Source organism: Meles meles, chromosome 10 (genome assembly GCF_922984935.1).
Source record: "Meles meles chromosome 10, mMelMel3.1 paternal haplotype, whole genome shotgun sequence".
Taxonomy (NCBI): domain Eukaryota; kingdom Metazoa; phylum Chordata; class Mammalia; order Carnivora; family Mustelidae; genus Meles; species Meles meles.
Genome location: NC_060075.1, coordinates 97,057,168 through 97,077,206, shown reverse-complemented (window position 1 = coordinate 97,077,206; position 20,039 = coordinate 97,057,168). Strand labels below are relative to the sequence as shown.

At 56.9% G+C, this 20,039-nt stretch overlaps 1 protein-coding gene across 1 annotated transcript in view; it reads left to right on the top strand.

Annotated features, from left to right (window-relative positions):
- Positions 1-4,411: 4,411 nt before the first annotated feature.
- PKD1L1 (polycystin 1 like 1, transient receptor potential channel interacting) overlaps positions 4,412-20,039 on the top strand; it is a 92,418-nt gene continuing 76,790 nt past the window's right edge. Inside the window, exons 1-8 of the mRNA XM_046020269.1 lie at positions 4,412-4,478; positions 6,249-6,372; positions 9,099-9,196; positions 11,878-12,002; positions 15,531-15,619; positions 16,745-16,865; positions 17,396-17,607; positions 18,294-18,592. Of these exons, the coding sequence (XP_045876225.1) occupies positions 11,937-12,002; positions 15,531-15,619; positions 16,745-16,865; positions 17,396-17,607; positions 18,294-18,592 (787 nt within the window). The 5' untranslated portion in view covers positions 4,412-4,478; positions 6,249-6,372; positions 9,099-9,196; positions 11,878-11,936. The remainder of the gene's footprint in view (positions 4,479-6,248; positions 6,373-9,098; positions 9,197-11,877; positions 12,003-15,530; positions 15,620-16,744; positions 16,866-17,395; positions 17,608-18,293; positions 18,593-20,039) is intronic.

Below are 20,039 nucleotides of genomic sequence, written 5' to 3'. Positions count from 1 at the left end.
TGCTTTTCAAGCCTCTCACCCCTCTTCGGCTGCGGCCAGCGGTAAAACGTAGAAACTCCTGATGTTCGATGAAAATGTCTGAAAATAGTTGATGAAACTTTTTTTGTTGTTGTTAAAGAAAATGCATAGTCAGTTACTAGATGAGGAAATTGATTCTTTCTGATTATTTAAATGATGTTTGACGTGTAATGAAGTAAGATACAGGTCCTAGGATAAGTTAATGGTAAGACGGCTCATCTCCTCGCCTGTCGGATGCAGTGTGCCTCAGGTCTCTGCCTGGCATGGAGACGCATCTGCTGGCATCCCGCCCTTGGGTGTCTGGTGTCATGGGCAAGGCCCGTCCATGTCAGAGCTGCTCAGACACTTGGAGTTCTGCACCATGGATCCTTTATTTACCAGAGTGGATTGCGTGGCCTGCCTGGGGCCACACGGCTGGGGGTGGGGTGGGACTAGGACCCACGCATCTGACTGGGGGTTGGTAACCCTCTCCTCCGGGCGCCACCGCGCAGCTGGAGCCTGAGTCCTGCATGGCAGTCAGAGTCCACCCATGGCTTCCTGCATCTGGGAAGAGGATGTTCGGGGTAGCTGCTGTGGTAAAGCGGCTTCACATGCAGTTTCTAAAATGTGCTACAACCATGTGTAACTGCCCTCCGATTTCTACAGCGTTGGTTTAAGCGCTCCCAGATTGTAGTGGTTTTACTGATGGCCTGAGTCTGAGCATGTGGCCCCGCAGGCCGTCCCTGGGGGGTCGGGACGCGGGCCACTCTTCCTGCTTCTTGGCAGCACGCCCTGCTTCGCGCTGGCCTGGCCTCGGCCTCTCGGAGCCTGAGCTGAGGATGGCTCCCGCGGGCTTAGGGACCCACCGAACTGCTTTCCTGAGCAGTGCGCCATGGGGAGTTCTGCCAGCTCAGTGGAGGAGCGCGAGGAACGTGTGTAGGGTTTGAACAGGCAGCGTGTTTCCAGACTGACACCCCCAGTGCCGAGGTCTCGCCCACGTCCTGCACTTCGGGGACATGCTCTGCTGGCTGCAGCCGTGTGGGGCTTCTCTGGTGCTCGAGCTCAGGGATGTTTAAGAATCCTTGACCCCACAGCTCGTGACTCTTGTCTGGTGCCTCATCATCCTCCTCGCAGGTGCCCTGGGCCTGGCAGAGGACCCATTCGGTCTGTGTTTTCCTGGGCGGGAAGCGTGGCTCTGTCCCGGCAGCAGAGGCGCCAAGTGGCTCGTGTTCTCGGTGGACACCGTCCAGTGGGTGGAGCTGCATTTGAAGAGACACAGCCGTGTCCTTGACTCTGGAGTCCAGTGCGGTTTTGGAAAGAAAGCCTCAGCTCCTGGCGTTTTTCAGCTTCTCAGTATAGTCCTTGAGCCAGGAGGTGGGCAGTCTCTGTCCAGAGATGAGGGGTGCATTAACCCCACAGACAACCTGGGCTCCGCTCGATTATTGACTGTGTTTGGGAAGCCCTGAAAGGCTTGCGTGCCCTTCGACCCAATACTTCCGATTATAGGAATTTCCACAGAAATTATAATCAAAGCTCTTCCTGTGGTCTTGTACTAAAAAATCCTGAAATCCTGAAATCCTGAGTATGAATTCCTGGGGGATTTGTTAAGTTATCTATGGTGTGACAGTATTTTCTGCTGTAAAAGTAACGTTTCAGAGACACTCAGGGTTTATGATGTATAATTACGGGTGTGTTCGGTCAGATTCCGGTTCGAGAATAATCACATACATGTGTGTGTGTGTGCATGTCCGTGTGTGTGTCAGAGAGTGACAGGAAAAGGTTGGAAAAATATATACCAGGGCTTAAACCTGATCATTCATGAATGTTTCATTTTGGTCTTTGTAAACTGAGGTGTTTTCTGAAACTCTTATAATCAGTTTCGTAACAAAAAATAAATTATTTTTGGAGGGCCTGAGTAATATTTATTATCTGAACACAGTCTGTAATCACCGGCAAAGACCATTTCTTCTTCATCCACACGTATCCTTTCCTGAGTAGAAGAGTAACCTCTCACCTGTCGTGTGAGATTGCAGGAGGGTCGCGGCGCGAGTCGAACACCAGCGAGGCAGCAGTGCTTTGCAGAATGACTGCGTCCCGGCCTGCGGAGGAGCTGAAGCTGGTGTAGCCGAACCTGTGGTGAGGAGAGTGTGACAGCCACTGGGGCCCAGGCTAGCCGGGTGAGGAGGTGGGGGTGGGGGGGGGGGGTTGCACATCTGTGATTACCAGAGGGAAGACCCCTAGGAGCACGGGGATGGGGCTGCCTCCCTGAACCCCACTGAGTGAGCTCTGGTTCCATCAGAGACCCTGGGAGACACAGGGGGACGTGGGTGCTGTATCCCTGTCCCAGGTGTAGCATCTCAGAGAGGCTGCCTCTGTGGGGTTAAAGGAAGTGCGGCCCTCAGGTGCTTTCTGAGTCAAGGAGCAGGCAGAGAAACCAGGCCCCAGACTGGTCCCCGAACTTGTCCTCATGGGTCTGCCCAGTGGTGTGCAGGAGGCTCTGATCATCACTTCTCAGCACGCCCTGGCTGCAGCCATGTGCACCAGGCAGAGGGTTAGGGAGGGAAACCCCAGGTCTGGCTAGCTGGGTGGGGGCTTCCCATCTGCGGAGAGCAGGAGGAGAGGGGAGAGTGACAGCAGAACTAGGGCCAGGGTGACCCCTCCTGTTTTTGTCCCTTTGTCTTCCTCCTCTCCCTTGGGTGGGGCGGGGGTGGGGGGCTTGCCTCTGCTCACCTTCACCCCCTGGCAGCGGAGTTCTTGGGGCAGGGACTGGAGTGTGAGGCTTGTCCCATTAAGAGGTCCTGCTCAGGGTGGTTTTGGGGTGTTTGGTGGTTCATCTGCCCCCTAGGGACACAGGGACCTCCCTTCATAGTGGATGCAGCTGGAGTAACCTGGTGAGTCACTGGTGGTTCCCACTCAGCTGTGCAGAGGCTTCTAGAAGATTAGAGGGGCTCCTGCCCAGAGGAACCAGGGACCAGGGGTGAGGGCATGTCCTGAACCCTCAAGGAATGTGTGTGTGTGCACGTGCGCGCACGCGCACACACGCACACACACACACACACACATGACCTGAGTGGTCAGATATAGCAAAGGTTTCCAAAGATGATCTTATTTCTATTTTGTAATTTATCAGTTATCTGTATCAATAGTTTTGATTGGTGTAGATTTTAGGGAGAAGCTTCTCCAGATAGAAGGTCAAAGGAAGAAAGAGACCAGTGGGGGGGACGCCCACTCAGGGCCGGGTGTCCAGCAGCCTTGCTGTACTCACATGTAACGATGTGTTTTGTGGACCCCAAGAAATTCCCCCAATACGTCTTGTGCTTTTCTTAATTACTGCCTTGGAAGGAGATACATGCAAAATGGGTTATGTTATCTTCATGCTCATAATGTATTTTGTAAGAGAAAAATCAGTGATCACCAAAGTCTTCAGTGCTGAGTACTGACTTTTGTGATGATCTGTGTCCTGTCAGTGTCCCTGTGACTTTGCAGAGAAGGAGAGGGAAAAGGGGATGGGGGAAGAAGGGAGGGAGAGAAGGAGGGAAGAAGGAGGAGGTAGAGGGGAAAGGGGGAAGTGGAGGAGGGAGGGAGGGGATGGGAAGGGGAGAGGAGGGAAGGGGGAGAGAAGAGATTGAGAGGGGGAAGGGTAGGAAGAAGAGGAGGGAGGGAGGGAAAAGGGAAAGGGAAGGAGGGAATGGGGGGAAGAAGGGGGTAGAAGAGGGAAGGGGAGAGGAGGGAAGTGGAGGGAGGGAGGAGGGAAGGGGAGAGGAGGAGTGCCTTAGAAGGAAGAGGTGGGAGGGAGGGGATAGGAGAGGGAGAAGGAAGGAAGGAGGGAGAACAATTAGCAACTGGATCAGGCCATCAGGATGGCAGCCCCCCACCAAAGTGGCCAGAGTGCCCAGGCCATTGGGATCACTTATGAGGGTGTTCAGATCCTGACTTCTGGATAATTAGTCTCCTTTAGAAGCTGGTGGGGAGAAGAGATTCTAAAGGAGCAGGTGTGCAGGGCAGTCCCCCCTAGCTGCAGGAACCTGACCTGGAGAAGGGCTTTGCCAACATCTTGTTCTGGCCTCTTGGGAGCGCAGGGCGCCCCCTCGCTGTCACTGTCACCCACTTTGTATGGGCACCTTCCCGGCCAGGCTTACACTCTGCAGGGTCACACCAGATAAGACTCACGCCAGGTGTGATGGCTGCTGTGAGGCTTCGGTGGGAGGAGGGTGGAGGCAGGGGGTGGGGGTTGGGGGAGTGGGTGAGTGAGTCCCCAGCTCCCCCCCAGCACGCGCCTGATTGGCCAGGCCCTCTGCCGCTGGGACAGGGGAGGGCTGTCCTGCCGCTGTGGGCCCATTGTGGGCGCACCTGCGGCTGTCCAGTTCGAGTGGGAGGCCCCATGGGAGCGGTTTGTGGGGGTCCGGGCTGGAGGGCACTCCTTCGAGCCCTGCCCCTGCTCTCCGTGCTACAGCCCCTTCCTGGGGTCAGCTTGAGGGACGGTAAGTTCACATCTACCAGCATCTCAGCAGCTCCCCTCACCTTTGCTGCAGTAATTACCGAATTCCCCCCCAGCTCTGATGCTGGTGTCCTGATGGGGGAGCCCTGGGGCATGTAAAGAGGACAATGAATGCGTGCCTGCCCCTGGCCTGGGGAAAAATACGGAATTTGTGGTTTAAAAAAATAATTCTAAATAGGTGGCTTTTGTTCATGAAACTTAGCAGAAACCACAGAGGGTTGGATGGCTGTATCAGGTGCTTTGCCTGCTGGAAGATTCTCCCAGGGGCTCAGTCCTGGTGCAGGGAAGTTGTGGGGAGGAACCTTTCGGATGGCAGGTGACGTCTGGGAGAGTCTTGGTAGCTCCTTGTGCAGAGTTTCCCTGGCTCTTTCGTAAAGAAAGCCAATAACTGATATCATCTGGAGCTTCTGGCCAGAGAGCTCCTGGGACATTGTCCCGTCTGCCACACAGCGGGCCACCCGTACCTCCGAGTGTCCCTCGGAGTGTGCTTCCTGTTCCCGGGGTGGCCTGCCCATAGCCTGTGGCCTGCCCATAGCCTCTTACCGGCCAAGTGGCTCGGGCACCTGGAACATTCTGTGTCCCACACTGAAACGGGGCCAACGTGATGGAGACATGAAATCTTACTTATTTTAATGGAATTCAGGGAGCGCCAGTCAGCTGTGGCTGCAGCTGGTGGGGGGGGCGCACTGGGACATTTTTTCTCTCTGAGGGTCACTGCATATTGGGTTTTCCCCGGGGCCTAGAGCTCCTTGTCCCCACTGCTGGTGCTAATGCCAGCCTGGGGCATGGTGGCTCCGAAGTGGGTCTTCAGATCCCAGGGGAAGGTGACAACAGGGCAGAGGCCGCTGCAGGGCTTTGGAAAGGGGCCTTGTTTGCCAGCTCAGCGGGTGGGTCTGGATTTATCTTGTAATCACAGGGATCCTTCCTGTTTGCATAGCTCATGGGAAAGCCTTTGTCCGGTGGAGAAGAGCCAAAGGGGGCTGGAGGTGCCAGGAGGTGCCCCGGAGTCCAAGGGATGGGCGTGCAGGCCCCCCCACCCCCCACGAGTGTGCTGAGCCCACCAGGGGCTCTGGGCCCTGTTTACTCACCTGCTCCTCTGCAGGGCCCCAGCAACGCTCTAGAAATCACAGGACTCCGAGAAATCTGCCCAGGGAACCGGCAGTTTCCCTGGTCTTCCTCCTGGGACCCTCCCACCCTCCCCACCTGGGAACCAACTTCTGTACAAAGCATGCTTCCACAGGGCACCGCTATCTTCTCCAGGACCTTGTGCACCCATAAACATTTCTGGGGGAAGGCAGAAAAGTGTTAAAACATGAAAAAAAACTAACTTTCGTAAAATCCCTATTCAATGAGGATGTCGACGTGAAGAACTAAGGAACTGACAAATAGTCAAAAGAGACTTTTATCCTGATAGGATTCAGGCCAGGCCTGGGGACGGTGGTGCAACGGCGGTGTGCAGGTGGGAGCACCGAGGGGCCACAGTCCCCCCTCAGTCCTCCTCTCTGTCGTGGTGTCCATCATGGATGCTGGGGCTTCTCCAACTCTCTCCGCTGCCAGATGCCCTCTTCCCCTGGAGAGCTGGCCTGTTTCAGACCAATGCACAGAGACCCCTGCACTTAAGAGAAGCTTTCCATGAGAGTAGCAGGGAATCAAGCTTTCGGATGGGGAGCAGATTATTGGCAAGGTTTCTGCTCCCCCGTGTGTGACAAGTGTCGGGTACAAGCATGAGCCTCCCCTCCCCACTGTCTTCCAGGGGATGCAGGCGGATGCTGGCCAGCTGACTGCTGTGGCCAGGGCCGTGACCCAGTGACACCAGGAAGGACCTCGGTCCCGAGAGCCCAGGGATCCCTGAAAGGCGTTTCTGATGACCCGCAGAGGTGAGCGGCACTGGTCGCAGGGACTTTGAGAACCTGTATTTTAGAGCGTATTCTCGGGACTTTTTCTTTCAAAAGGAATATTCCACAGAGATGGGCTTAATGTGTGTGTGTGCTTGCCCCTGTGTGTGTGCGTGTGTGAGAGAGAGAGAGACAGCTTCTGTGTATCCGTTGTATGTGCCGTGTGTGTGTCTGAGTGTGCAAGTGTGTGATTGTGTGTGTGCCTGCGTGTGCATGTCTATGCTCATATGTCTGTGTGTGCTTGTGTTCTGTATTTGTGTGAAACCGTGGCATGTGTTTGTGCGTGACGTTGGACCCTTCTCAGTCCAAGTTCTGCACAGGACCCGCCATAGGGTCTTGCAGCCACAGGGGTCAGAGGCACAGTCCCTTCCCTGGAAACCACCCAGATGCGCCAGACTTCGTGGCTTCCAAAGAGTCTGTGATGTGTGACTCTTACCCATGGGGTGGTGGTGGGGGTTGGTCCTGTTGAAGGACCCTAGCAATGAGCATCCCCAGAGCACAGGCCTGTAGCCGGGCCACTGAAGGAACAAACACAGGAAAACAACAAAAGGCAAAGCCTGTAAATAGCACTTCTTGGGCAGGGGGGGTCCTCTGCTGTCTTCACCTGGAGGGATGTCCCTGCTCTCTCCCGCCCTGTCCGTCTGTTCACCTGGGGGGGGGGGGGGCCCTGCTCTCCCCCCGGTGCGTCTGTTCACGTGGGGGATGGACGCAGCTTCAGGTATGTCTAGGTCTCCCTCGTTGAGCTGATCCGCAGAAGTGCCCCCCATACCACCTTCTGTGAGGCTCTGGCCTCTGAGGAGGAGGTCCTGGGGACTGAGTCACTCCTGTGCCTCTCCCATGCTCTCCCTGGGGCAGGGGAAAGGAGAAAGATTGGGCAGGCTGGGGGGGTCAGAGTCCCCTCAGTATCCTGGGCTCAGCCGGCCCTGCCTAGCTCCTTCTTGGTGCTGGGAAACCCTGAGGTGGCCCCCACCATCTGCATTCCCCGACGCCCCAGAGGCCTGTCCCCAGATGGGTGAGCAGTGCCGTCCCACCAAGGGGCAGGTTCACGCACACGTGTCCTCCAGGAAAGTGGCCAGAGCTGGCCCTCCAGGGCCAGGGAGAGTCTCTCTTCTATGTACATTTTCCTTCCAACACCCCCCCCCACATTTTGTATTAGAAAAGATCTTTGAACTCTCAGGGCACAATCTCTTCTGTGTGTGGTTCTGTGTCAGGTGTTGTCAGGCGGCCCTGGCAGTGCCCCCAGGTGGGTGGCAGGTGCCTGCAGTGGGTAGAGGTTCCCCGGGGCCTTCCCTGTCTGATCTGCCCCTGGTCCTCGGGGATGTCCCTCCAGGTTTGCTGTAGGATGTGCTGCATTCCAAATGGTCTCTTTTCTCTTTTCTCATTTCCCTGGCCTGTGGGAGACGGGTGTGGTCAGGAGTGGGAAGGAGACCCTGGAGATGCCTCACTCAGCTGCTGAACGGAGGTCCTCAGAGGCCCTCAGCCCGGGTCTCCCCATTTGTCAGAACTCCGTGGTCACCGCTGCCTCCCCAGGGCCCCACCGCCCACCATAAAGGGTCCTCGTCTGCCATCTGGCGGCAGCTGCCTGGTCATTGCATCAGGAAGCTGCTGGTGTAAACACAGTCTTCCCTTCTCAGAAGTCCCTGCTTAAATGAAAGCATCTACTCTCCAGGCTTCGGCTTCACAGGTGCGCAGAGAGGTCAGAAACGGCTCGCTGCAAAGTGCACGTGTTCTCACGGGGAGGCGAGCCCAGCCTCGGGATTCACACCTGCAGTGCAGAGACGCACATAGCCCTGGGGGCGGGGGCCTGGCCTGGGTGGCATCCCGGAATGGCACCCCATGTCTGGTCAAGACCTCAGTCCCCACACCTCAGTTCAGGGCTTTTTGATCACTGTACATCGATCCTTCTGGATGGCGATCGGCCCCATGGACGCAGGCGCAGGTGTCCCTGGCCCTAAGAAGCCACAGCATGTAGAGGAGTGACCAGTGCCTCCCTTCCCCCCATCCCCCAGGTTGGGCCTTCCAGTCTGTGCACCAGCTTACTAGGGGCCATATTCAGGGCCTCAGGCCAGCGGTCTGGAGCTCTGCAGGTGTCCCCTCTGTCCCTTGGGGGAATGTGGGAGGGTGCAGTGAATTGTTGGCTCTGGAGGTACCCCCGATGTGTCTGAGCACAGCTCCCTATCTCCCACGGTCCCCCTGATCTCACTGTGACACATACCCGCACTCTCCCTCCCTGGTCCACGGTGGGGATCACACGGCAGGGGCATGCTGGTGCGTTTGGCCACTGTCATGCGGTGCAGTCTTATCCCCGCTGTCTGGGCCCTTCTGTTCCACGGTGGGTCCGGTCCACACAGAGGTGAAGGAAGGGGACACAGGAGAGGTGCAGCGGGCAGGGGGCTGTGGGCCTGCCCTGCTCTGTTCTCTGCTCCCCAGTGCTGAAGCTGGAGGGAGCAGGGACGGACGGAGGGAGGGAAGGAGGCTCTTTTAAAGCAAGATGAGAAATCTGTTTCAAGTCACAGTTTGAGGCCAGGCCCCACACTTGGAAAACATTGTTGAAAAACCACAAACAACTTTCCATCAGTGTGTGGCCAACTGTGTCCCTCTTCAGTTTAGGCACAAGCTACAGACGTGGATGGAAGAGGGGGCACAGGCTGGCTGTGAGTAAGACTGCTACGTCATGTAGCACCCCTCATCTGTTCCCACCCTGTTAGGTGCGTCTGGGCTGTCTGCTCCTGGTCCTCCCACGGCACCGCATCCCCGAGAGCCGAGGAGCATGCCAGTCTTCATCCCTCCGACGGAGTGCCAGTCGGTAAGGGCCTGGGAAGGGACATTGGCACGGAGCCGCTGGCTGGGGCTCCCTGTGTGGGGGGCGGGGTGGGGCCGGCCAAGCCCACAGCCCTGAGTCCATCCCAGGCCGCACCTGCAGGGAGGGGCCGTCCTAGCCTGGTTTCTGGTGAGAAAGTACAGAATAAACAAAGAATAGAAGACACCAGGCTGCTCCCCCTGAGCTTGCCAGTCAGTGACACTTGGGCTTCGGAAGCCCCCTCTGGACCCAGAACCTTCCTTACCCACCTCTCCTGAGATCTCCAGACTCCAGAGGGCATCAGACTCACAGGGGGCTCGCTGAAACCAGGTTATAGGGCCTGCCTCAGACATTCTGCCTTTGGGTGTCTGAGGGGAGGCTGCTGCCGGTCCAGGGGCTGCACCTTGAGAACCACTGAGTCTGGGGGGGCCCCATGGAGCTACGTGATGGGGGCGCCCAGGTGATGCGACAGGGGATGCTTTACAGCCACAGTGCTGGGTTTCCCCACACCAACGCAAGACGATACTTCCATTATTCATCTTTTAAAATAAAAGTCTTAAGTGGTTGCTTGAAACTTAATTTCCAGTGTTACTTCAGGTTGAAGGAATATTTGAGTTCTGCATTCAGGCCGCGCCCTTGACCGCAGTGAGGAGCTTTAAAATACCAGCAAGGCAGTGTGTGTGGTGTGTGTGCTGGTGGGAGCGGGGCTTAGGCATCTGGACGGAACCCAGCGTGAAACTAACCCTCGTGACTCTTATGTGACGATCGTGGGGAATAGATTTCCCTCATGAGCTCATTTCTCCTTCAGATTTGTGTCTGCGTCATTTTGTGACCCTGTATCTTCAAGATGCTTTCCCATGATCATTCCTGTCCGGAGCATTTGTGCTCGTGTGAGGAGGCTGGGTTTTCTTTCCTGTAACCTGACCACAGTGACTCTGGGAATCGCTTGGTTTCGGAGAAACAGAGGTCACTTTATTATCCTAGCTCACCTGCAGACATTGTCAGGCACATGTTAGTCCATGCTGAGGGTGGCATCTGGCTCTGTGGACAGCAACTCAGACACTCAGCTCGTTTTTAAAGAAGCTGCAGGAATCTGGCTGTCGGTTAATTTGGGACAGCTTTTATTAGCACGAGATAGGAACCCATCGGAGTCCTGATAGTAAATAGTGGTGTTGACTCAAAATATTTCAGTCGGTCTGCATGTCATCCTGGGAGGCTGGGAAGTTGAATGCCATGTTGCTGCCTGGGCAGTCCTGGGGACAGTGCTGGGGACACCAGCTCTGGTGGCAAGGGGCGTTGACGTGGCTGATGGAAGCCAGGGGCTAGGTGCTGGAGGAGCCCCAAGGGGAGCCAACCCAGAGCACCCCCTCCTTTCCACCCAACGTTCCTGGCCCTGCTCTGGGGACCTGCTCGGGGGGCTGCGTGTCTGCAGGTGCAGGGCCGGCTCTCCGCTTCGTGCCCCCAGGCTGTGCGTGGAGCCAGGGCTCCGTGGAAATGCTTCCTGTAGCTTTTGAATTGTGGACATTTTTAAACCTCTGCAGGACTAGAGAAAATGGCCTCGCAGATGCCCTTGAAGCTGCCATCCGCTTCCGTGGTTTTAACCCATATGCAGTTCTTAGGTTAGAAATCAAAATTCTAGTATGCCTGGCTGACTGTTGGTGGAGCATGAGACTCTAGATCTCAGGGTCCCGAGTTTGAGCCCTGCGTTGGGCATAGGGATGACTTGGAAAAGAAATTCCACCGAATAAGTGTGAAGATCTCATTGGCTTTGTTAAGTAATTCATGGCGCTGGCGGCATCCCACAGGGCATGTAGACATACGCCCTCAGGAACAGTGCAAAATGGGAGATTTTCATAGGGAGGAAGGTGAGACAAGGAAATTACTAGCAAAGACAAGCAAGGATTGTTCCAGGCAAGGTCATCTTCCCCAAGGGGAAGGGCAGGGGTTCTCACTGGGTAGACCACCTCATCTTCCTTTGCGGGGAGGGGCCACGGGACAGATTATCTCACTGATGCTGACCCGGAAATTCCTGACTGACTGTTACAACAGCTTTTCTGGGGGAGGCTGGCAGCACGGGTAGGTGATGTATGACGCCCAGGTTTGCTGACTTGGCATGAGTGGTTCCATCTGTGGCGGGGGCCTTCTTTCTACTGCTTGTCCCTTCTGCTCCGGCAGGCGAAGCAGGTGGATGCCGGCCTGTGGATGCCGGCCTGGCTGGCCCTGGGAGCTGGGCAGCATGGATCCAGAGGCCTTGTGTGGAAGCATCCTGGCTTTTAAACTTCGGGGGTCTTATTGGCCTTCATGTTGGCCCAGCAAATCCCCACCTGGTCTTTGGGCCTGTGGTTCCCCTGTTTTGTGCCCATCTCTCTGATGGGGAAGGCTTGAGTGCTGGAGGAGAGAGGGATGGCCCTCCGGGTCAGGTGGTGAGCGTGGACTCTGGCCCGGGAGCTCCCCGACAGTGCCTGGTGTTGGCTTATCCAAGACGCTGTATCAGTGAGTTAGAAACAGAAAAGGCACCGAACGCAGACACGGCCCCCACTCAGAGGCAGGTCCCACAGGCACCTGACTCTGTGACCCACAGGAAAGCAGGTGGTGTCAACCCGAGGGCAAATTCTACGGCATGCCTCGGCCACCCTCTCCTGGCTGTACATTGCAGGCTTCAGACCTGGTCTTTCCCTTTTCCCTAGGGGCCCGCGCTAATCCCACACCTTTCAGGAGCCCTGAGAAGGCCAGCGGTCCTCTGGGCATGAGGACATCTGGGAGAGAAGACGCGGGACCAGAGCGCCCACCCCCGCTGGTGTCATGGGACAAGGTATTCCTGAGACAGCTGCTGCTGTATCTGGGGCGCTTGGGCTTTGCTTCTGGAAGACCCATTACTCAGGCTGGACTAGCAGGGCGGAGGAGTACAGTGCGCCCGTGCGTGACCATCGGGAAGGCCGGCGGAGGTGGGGTGATGGAGGTGGGACAGGCCGTCTCCAGGTGTGAGAAGCAAGGCAGTGTCTGAGCCAGCCGCGGGGGGTGAACCATGCGCAGTGGCCCAGAGAGTGACGTGAGTGACAGCGTGACGCCGTCCTGCCGAGGATGAGCTCTGACTCCCAGCAGGCAGTGCAGACAGCCCGAACCCAGCCTTTCTTGTCCTGACCCGAGGGAGCCAGCTCGCGGACGCTCCAGGAGCCTCCCTGCCCCGGCAGAGGTCCTCCTGCAGCTCAGCTTCCCGTCCTCCTAGTGGGGGTCCCCAGTCCTCCTTGTGGGGGTCCCCAGTGCTCTTCATGGGGGGTCCCCAGTCCTCCTCGTGGGAGTTCCCAGTGCTCCCCATGGGGTCCGCGGTTGTGCTTATGAGGGCATTTGTATCCGAAGATTAGCCTATCTCAGTGCGCCTGTGCCTGTCGGCAGCTCCTCCAGGCTCACCGGCCACACTGGGACAGTTCAAAGGGGGGTTTCCAGGATAACAAGAAAGGGTGTCAGCCAAGGTGCACTTGTCATGCTCTTGTCTAGCACTTGTCTAGCAGGGCTCGCTAGAGGTTCAAATGCAGGGTGCTCTCTGAGATACCAGGGGACCCTGCTGCCGTGGGTTTGTCGAGGGCAGCGGCAGGCTCCCCACCCCCGCCTGTACCTGCTCCTGTGATAACCATATGCAGCCAGCCCCGGGGTGGGAGGGGCTCTGCTTTCTGCACAGACGGGGGATATGTATTTCAGCCTTGGGTCCCCAGGGCCTAGGGCCTCCTGCCTGTGCTGTTGGGGTTTTCTGTTGCCCTTGAGCCCACCCACCCGAGCCCCCAGCGCCCTGTTCCCTGGAGCCCCAGCCACCCCTGTGAGGGCCATAGAGGCTGCATCCCCGGGGCGGGTTTGATGGTGAGGCGTTCTGTGGCCCGGCTTTGCAAACTTGAGACTCCATCGGTCTGTAAAATGCTTGCGCTCCCTGGGAAGAACAGACAGGCCTAACTTCAGGTTATGGCGTGGACTTGTTTACACCCCAATTAGGTAACAGTCACATGCCATATCGGGATTTGGAAGAAATACAGCTTTGATCATTGGTGTGGTCTTTGTCCACGGCTCCCAGCTCCCCAGACCCCTGGACTCACCCTTAGCTAAGGGCCAGAGGGTGTGTTGTGTTATGTTAAAGGAGACCTTCAGACCCCCTCCCAGGGCTGGGGGAGCTGGCTGCCGGGGGAACAGCCCTGTGATTCTTTGCTTGAAACTCCTAGTCCCACCTCTAACCACCCCCCTCCCAAAAAACCCAAGAGGATGGGATCACGGAGCTTCTGGGTTGGTGAGCACGTGGAGATTGGGGACAGTGGACCCTGGTCGGGGGGGCATGGGAGCGCCACACCCCCTTCCTCTTCCATCTGGCTGTACAGTCACATCCTTTATTGTATCCTTTACTGGCAAACATGACTACAGGTTTCCCTGAGTTCTGTGAGCGCCCCCAGTGAATGAAAAGAGCCTAGGAGGAGAACGTTGGAACCCACCATTGGTAGTGGCAGATCAGAAACAGAGGAACCAGCCTGAGGCTCCCGGCAGCGCCTCAGTGTGTGGGACAGTGTGGGGGAACTGAACCCATCCCCTGTGGGGTCTGACGCTGTCTTGGGTAGAAGGGGCCAGAGTGAGTCGAATTCTTGCTGGTATCTGAAACTCCCTTGGTGTTTTGGGGGGACCCCCACCCCCCACTCTAGAATTGGGTCTGAGACCTGTAAAATAACATAGTTCGTAGGTTCAGTGTTACATAAAAAGTTGATGAGCAAATACGGTTTTCTAGAACAAAAGCAAATGAGTCATTACATTTCTTACCCCAAGTGAATGTTGCAGGCAGTGAAGGTTATAAAACCCATTTCTGTAGTTCACATGGCAGGTTGGGGGTGATTTTCGGTAAACACATCTTGAGTTAGGAGGACAAGACCAGACACACTGGGTAGCTGAGCTGGGTCCTCACCCCACCCTGACTCGTGGCAAATCCTGGGTCTTTCAGGAGGAAAGACAGACACCCTTAGTCTTGTCTTCAGGACGGAACAGCAAGGGCAAACTTAATGCTTCTCTTCTTAGGTGTCTTATTCTCCTAAAAACTGCTTCCTGGTAAACCTTGGGGCCCCTGATCAGAATTATGTTTTCATTAATGCCAAGTAAAACATTTGGAGCTTTTGTTACATTTGTACAGTAGTCCGTCTTGCCCCCCACAGCCTCGAAGGGCCTGTGACTTGATGTGGGGGGTCCTTGGGGTCACGGGAGTCGGGTGGCCCATCGGCCTTCCCAGTGTGGCACTGTCTTGCTGGGCAGCCCCACCGGCCTGGCGGCCTCCCCTCCTGGTTATCTGCTATTCCTTCGCTTTGTCACGTTGACTGTTAGGGTGGCTGTTCGCATACTTGGAATTCTGAATGGCATCTCTTCCCGGGCTGGTGACATGTAGCACGTCCTCTCCCAGAATGCTGGGGGGGGCAGCTCGCTACCCGGCAGGTGCACGGTCCCAAGGTCGACAGCCAATGCCCCGACCGCCCTCCTGTGCCCACATGGCCTCTCTGTCTCTCACCCTCAGTACAGCATCCAGTCACTTACAGAAACAGTTGGCACTTTATTATACAATCAGCTTTGTAGCCAAGGCTTTTGCCCGGTGTAGGCTCATGAAGTGTTCTGAGCACGTGTATTGCAGGCCAGGCTAAGCTCAGTGTTCGCGAGGCTGCTGTGTTCAATGCATTTTCCAGTTCACAGTACTTTTAGCTTATGACGATTCATCTGGACACAGTCCCGGTCTCAGTCAAGGGAGGTCTGTGCTGGTTAGTTTGACACAGACGGCCTATGGCGCCCTGCGTCTTGTAAGGACTCCATCAGAAGACCCAGTGCTGCTGTCCTACCCTTGTCGGCGCTGGCTGTCTCTATGGCTGACGTAGTGTCTGAATGGAGAGCCAGCTCCGAACAACTCCCTTGGGATGCTCTCCTCCCTCAGCCTTTTTCAACAGGTGGCCAGGCCAGGGCTTCGCTTTTTCAACAGGTGGCCAGACCAGGGCTTCCAAAGCATGGGTCAGATTATGCCACTCTGGTGCCCACACCTCTGTCTCATTCAGAAGGACATACAAAGTCTCAGGTTCGAAGACCCCATCTGACCTCCCTGCCTCTCCCGTCATCCCCTACTCTCCTGGCATCCATAGCTCCTGCTCTCCAGCTGGCCCCCCATAACCCCGAGAACGTGAGCTCTGGAAGGACAGGGGCTAGCCTGCTTTGTTCTCTGCATGATCTCTGCAGCCCGAGAGGGCCAGCTGCTATCCTAGGACAGAAATAGTGTATAGCTTTTCCAAATCTACTAAGGTTTTGTAAGCAGCTCTTAAATGACTGCTGTTTGTCCCCCTTCCAGAACATTTTGGAAACAACCAGCAAAACAGCGCTAAGTGCTGTCAGCGAGAGGATGCAGGCCGCTTTGGATCTGGGTGACTGTGCCGACAGGTATGTCCTCAAGCCCCGATGGAGCCCTGCACTGCACAGGGAGGTGCAAGGACCTACCGGGTCTGGCGTCAGCTCGGGAGCGCCATCTGGGGTGGGGATGGGGGGTTGCAGGGTGCTCAGAATGCCGATTGCCATGGAAGGAAGAGTGGGAGACTGGTTTTCTCGCGGGTGCGGTATGGTAGCATCAGAGGAACCCAGAGCACAGGACACTACGTGGAATAAGCCAGTCACAGAGGATGGGTATTGCAGGATTCCACGTGCACGAGGCCCCTAGAGCAGCTGGGTTCCTCGAGAAGGATGGGTGGTGGGCGCCGGGGGCTAGGGCTGGGGAGCGAGGACCCGGGGCTCACGGGACCTGTGGCATGTGTGCTGCGATCTGAAGTGTATGCCCCTTGCCACATGACCATGGCTGGAAGCAGGGTGTCCCGGGCCCAGAGGCTTCCTGCCCAACATGTTAGGACAGCCTGGGCCAGAGCAGCTCAGCTTCACCGGCCCGAAGACAAGGATCCAGCCCTGTAGCAGAACAGGGGGACAGCGTCCCTGTCTGAGTGGCCTGGGCCTGAGTGGCCTCAGCACATCCTTCCTATAGGGCCCCTGGGTTGAGGTAAATGGGGTCCTGTAGCATGAGACATGAAACGGACCCTCTAAGAGGTCCTCATCCTTGCTGGCTGTGGTCATGCCCCTCGCACCCCCTTCCTAGAACCATGGAGGGCACCGGACTTGATAAGCAGCCGCCCTGCCTGGGAGCCACCAGGCATTCAGCTGCAGCCCCGAGTCACAGGTGAATCCCGCAGAGGCCTGGCTCTGCCTCAGGGGTCAGCTCCCTGTGACCCGAGCCCAGGCTGCCTCCCCCAGACCACAGAGCATGTTAGGACAGTGACCCGCCCTTCGGGGGAGCCATCTGAAGCAGGGTCCCAGTTAGGGACAGACGTTAGTGAATGGCTTTAAATACACCCGTGCTCTGTGGCAGTCATCCCCGGAACACTGGCACAACCCTGGCGGGGTCAGCTCTACCTGCAGGCACCCCGCTGTCACCCAGACCGCTGATGAGCAGGTGTGGGCCACACAGGCCACGTGAGTGAGCGAGTGAGCCTTCCTGTCTCTGCCTTTTTCCTTCGTACCCAGAAACCCCCAGGGACCTTCTGTGACAATCGAGAGCTTCCAGGGCAACAGTGGCCCGGGACCCTGTCGCCGATGGATGTCCGTGGCTGGGAACGCGAGCGGTGACTTCTGTGGGCTTCTCCAGGTGGGTGTCTGCCTGCCGCGGCAGAACGTCTCCGGGAAGCTGCTGGTGCGTCAGGCAGCCCTGGATCTTGGGGGTGAGCTGTGTTTCCGGCTGCTAGTCCTTCAGACGCGGTTCAGCCGGTCTGAAAGCGTAACCTAAGCTGGATCCTTACCAAAGGAAAGTGTGCACCGCAGTTTCCATGTCTGCAAGAGCGTCACCGCTCAGCCGTCCCCTTTGATCGTAGCTGACCCTATAGAGGAGCTCATTCGTGGTTGCTAGCAGGGAGCAGTGTGAACTTGGGGCATGAACAACGGCTCCCCAGGCTCCTGGTGGTTGCCGGCGGCGCGCTCTTGGCCACTACGCTGGCAGGCGTGGACCCTCTCCGGAGCCCATCTGCAACGCACAGGCTACCCTGCACTAATCCCCAGATGAGGGAGCCCGCAGCCGCACGGGGACCCTTATTCTCCAGCTTCCTGACGGCACAGAAGGCAGCGCGGCCTCCAGCCTAGGCCCCGGCACGCCCCCTCACTCACTCACCTCTTGAATTCCAGTGCACCTGTCCCGCAGTGGGCTCCTGCAGTCTGAGCACACAGACCCCCTCCTGCCCCTCGGGATGGCAGCACTCTGCAGAGGAAGTGGCCCCGGAGCGGCTTCCAGGGACCGACGTCATGGCAGCCACTATTGCGATGGCGGCCCCCGTCGGGGTGGCTGCGTTCCTGCATACCAGCACTCCGACCACACCTTCTCCCACCTTACCCGGAAGGTAGGGTGCTGGTGGTGGGGAGGCCAGTGTCCGCCCTAGACCCCCATTCTGGAGCCACGCCCAGGGAGCTGGCGACATCATCGTCCCCTTGGTCACCTAGTGGTGGTTGCAGCTGTGGCCAGTGCTTGCAGCCCCAGCGCCCTGGGCCACGCAGCCGGCCACTGTTTTCCCACGAGAGCCCACGTTACTGGGTGGGCTCTGTAATTCGGATTGGGCCCACGCCCATCCGGACTGGAGCTGCGAATGATTGCACATTCCCAGTGCACATGCAGGGCACTCACAGCAGGACAGGCTGCCAGCAGAAAGGCTGGCACCCAGCCCGTGTTGGCGTTTTCACAGAAACATCAGAAGTTGTGACTTTTGGGGAGCATGGCCTGTACGGCCCTTACTTCAGTGCCAAGGGAGAGGATTTGCACCGCGGCTGGGATTAGCGCCACCAAAGCGGGGCTCTCAGATTGTAGCTGCCCTCAGTGTCCCCTCTCCCCCCTCCCCCGGCTTCTGACTCCATGTACCTGGCATGTCTCACCAGTGCCTGGTGATGCTGGTGCCACTGGTCCTGGCACCCCACTTTGGGAACTGGGAAAGTAAGCCCTGCCATCAGATTCCACAAAGCTTGACCTGCTCGGTCTCTGTCCCTTCTATCAGACCACTGTGTTCTCTGAAGCTGTCCTTCTCTCTCCCCACAGCTCCCTCGGCCACAATGGCTCAGCGTGCTGGCCTCATCCCAAGCAGCTCTGTCCCCCTGCTCAGTGTCACCCTGGAGCCATCTCCGTGCAAGTTCCTGCTGACGCAGCGGACCCTGCTGTCTGTGGCTTCCCAGACACGGATGCTCAGGCGCCGCCCAGTCTGGGGTTCCGGGTCCAGGTGGCTTCCCGAGCAGCTCTGCATCTGGCAGTGGATTTCGGAGACGGCTCTGGGGTGCAAGTGACGGTCTGCAATGTGTCCGGGGGAATGGCGGTCACTGCCTGCCACCAGTTTGGAAAAGGTAGGGTACTCGGTGTCAGGATCTGAACCCAGGCAGGGAGTGCAGGTACCGTGAGATCCCAGAGGTAGCACTGGCCACACCAGGGCCGAAAGGAGACCCCACTCCCCCCCACTCCACCCGTGCCTGCCGTGTTCTGATAACAAAGGCTCAAGTGCCCGCACTGTGCCTTCCCCATATACGTTTCCTCATCGAATCCCGCCATCGCCCTGTCCTCCATTTGGAGGAGCACGGGGAGGCCAGAAGGGCAGGGGTTTGTCCTGTGGTCACACACCTAGTGAGCCATGTGACCCTGTCCACGGGGAAAGCTCTAAGCTTTGGTGCGGACTGCGGATACGGGCCTTCATGTGCACACATACTCTGACACACACACACATTGCACACTTAATCTTTTGCACTAAGACGTCACACACTTTGCATTTAGGCCAAGTCACAAAAGCTGTCTTTCTCTAGACATCTTGATGCTGGAACCAGTCTGCATGGACAAGGACCAAGTCCCCAGAGCTGGTGTTGGGGGGTGGGGGCGGGGGGCAGAATTCCCAGACCTTGTCCTGCTCACCGGCACCATGTCACCGTTTGCTTTCTGTTTATTTTTTATTATTATTTTTTGAGTATGGTACATTCTCGAAGCTGGGAGCCATGGGTTCACCCCTCAGGCACAGTGCTCGTCTCTGAGATGTCCGTGCAGTTGAATATTTAGTACATTGGACTGCACGTTCCGGCCATGAGCCTGAGGGTCTGGCTGCGCTTTCTTTTTCCCTGAATGACCACCCCCAGGTGCTGCTGGTTCTGTCCCTGGGGATCTGGACAGCACCAGCCTCCGCCCGTCGCCCCCAGCCCGCCATCCTCACCCCTGCTTGTGGGTTGGGTTCTGCTGTCCATGCAGCTGAGCTCCCCTCCGTTACTCGTCTTTTCTAAAATTACTCTGTTTATTTTCACTTGTCCGTTTTCCCACGTGGACTTTAGACTCCCAGTGGCTCACGTGAAAACATCTTATTAGCATTTTTGTCCACATAATGTTAAATTCATGAGTTGATTTCTGCAGACTGTTTGTGTTCCAGAAGCTCCCCCTGGTGAAAATACCTTTCTCTGCACAAGTCTTCCTTGTGTCTCTAGAGCATTTAAAAGTGTCTTCACAGGGAAAGTGCACGATTCTCGGGAGAGATTTTATTTTCTGTCCTAGGGTGTGTGAGATCTTTTCTTTCATTTTCTCTTCCGGTGGGTTGTCACCAGGGTGCAGAAGAGCCGCTGGTGTTCACTATGAACTCTGTCCCCTCTGTCGCTCTGAATGGTCACAGTGTGCGTCGTTACCGTGAAGCTCTCTCCTTAGTGTTGGTTGGTCACGTGAACAGTATTTACAGATGGGGGCACGCCATCCTCGTTCCTCCAAGCTGACACCTGTTCCGTTCTTGTCTCACTCACTCAGCGTGGCTGCTGCTTCCGGAACAAG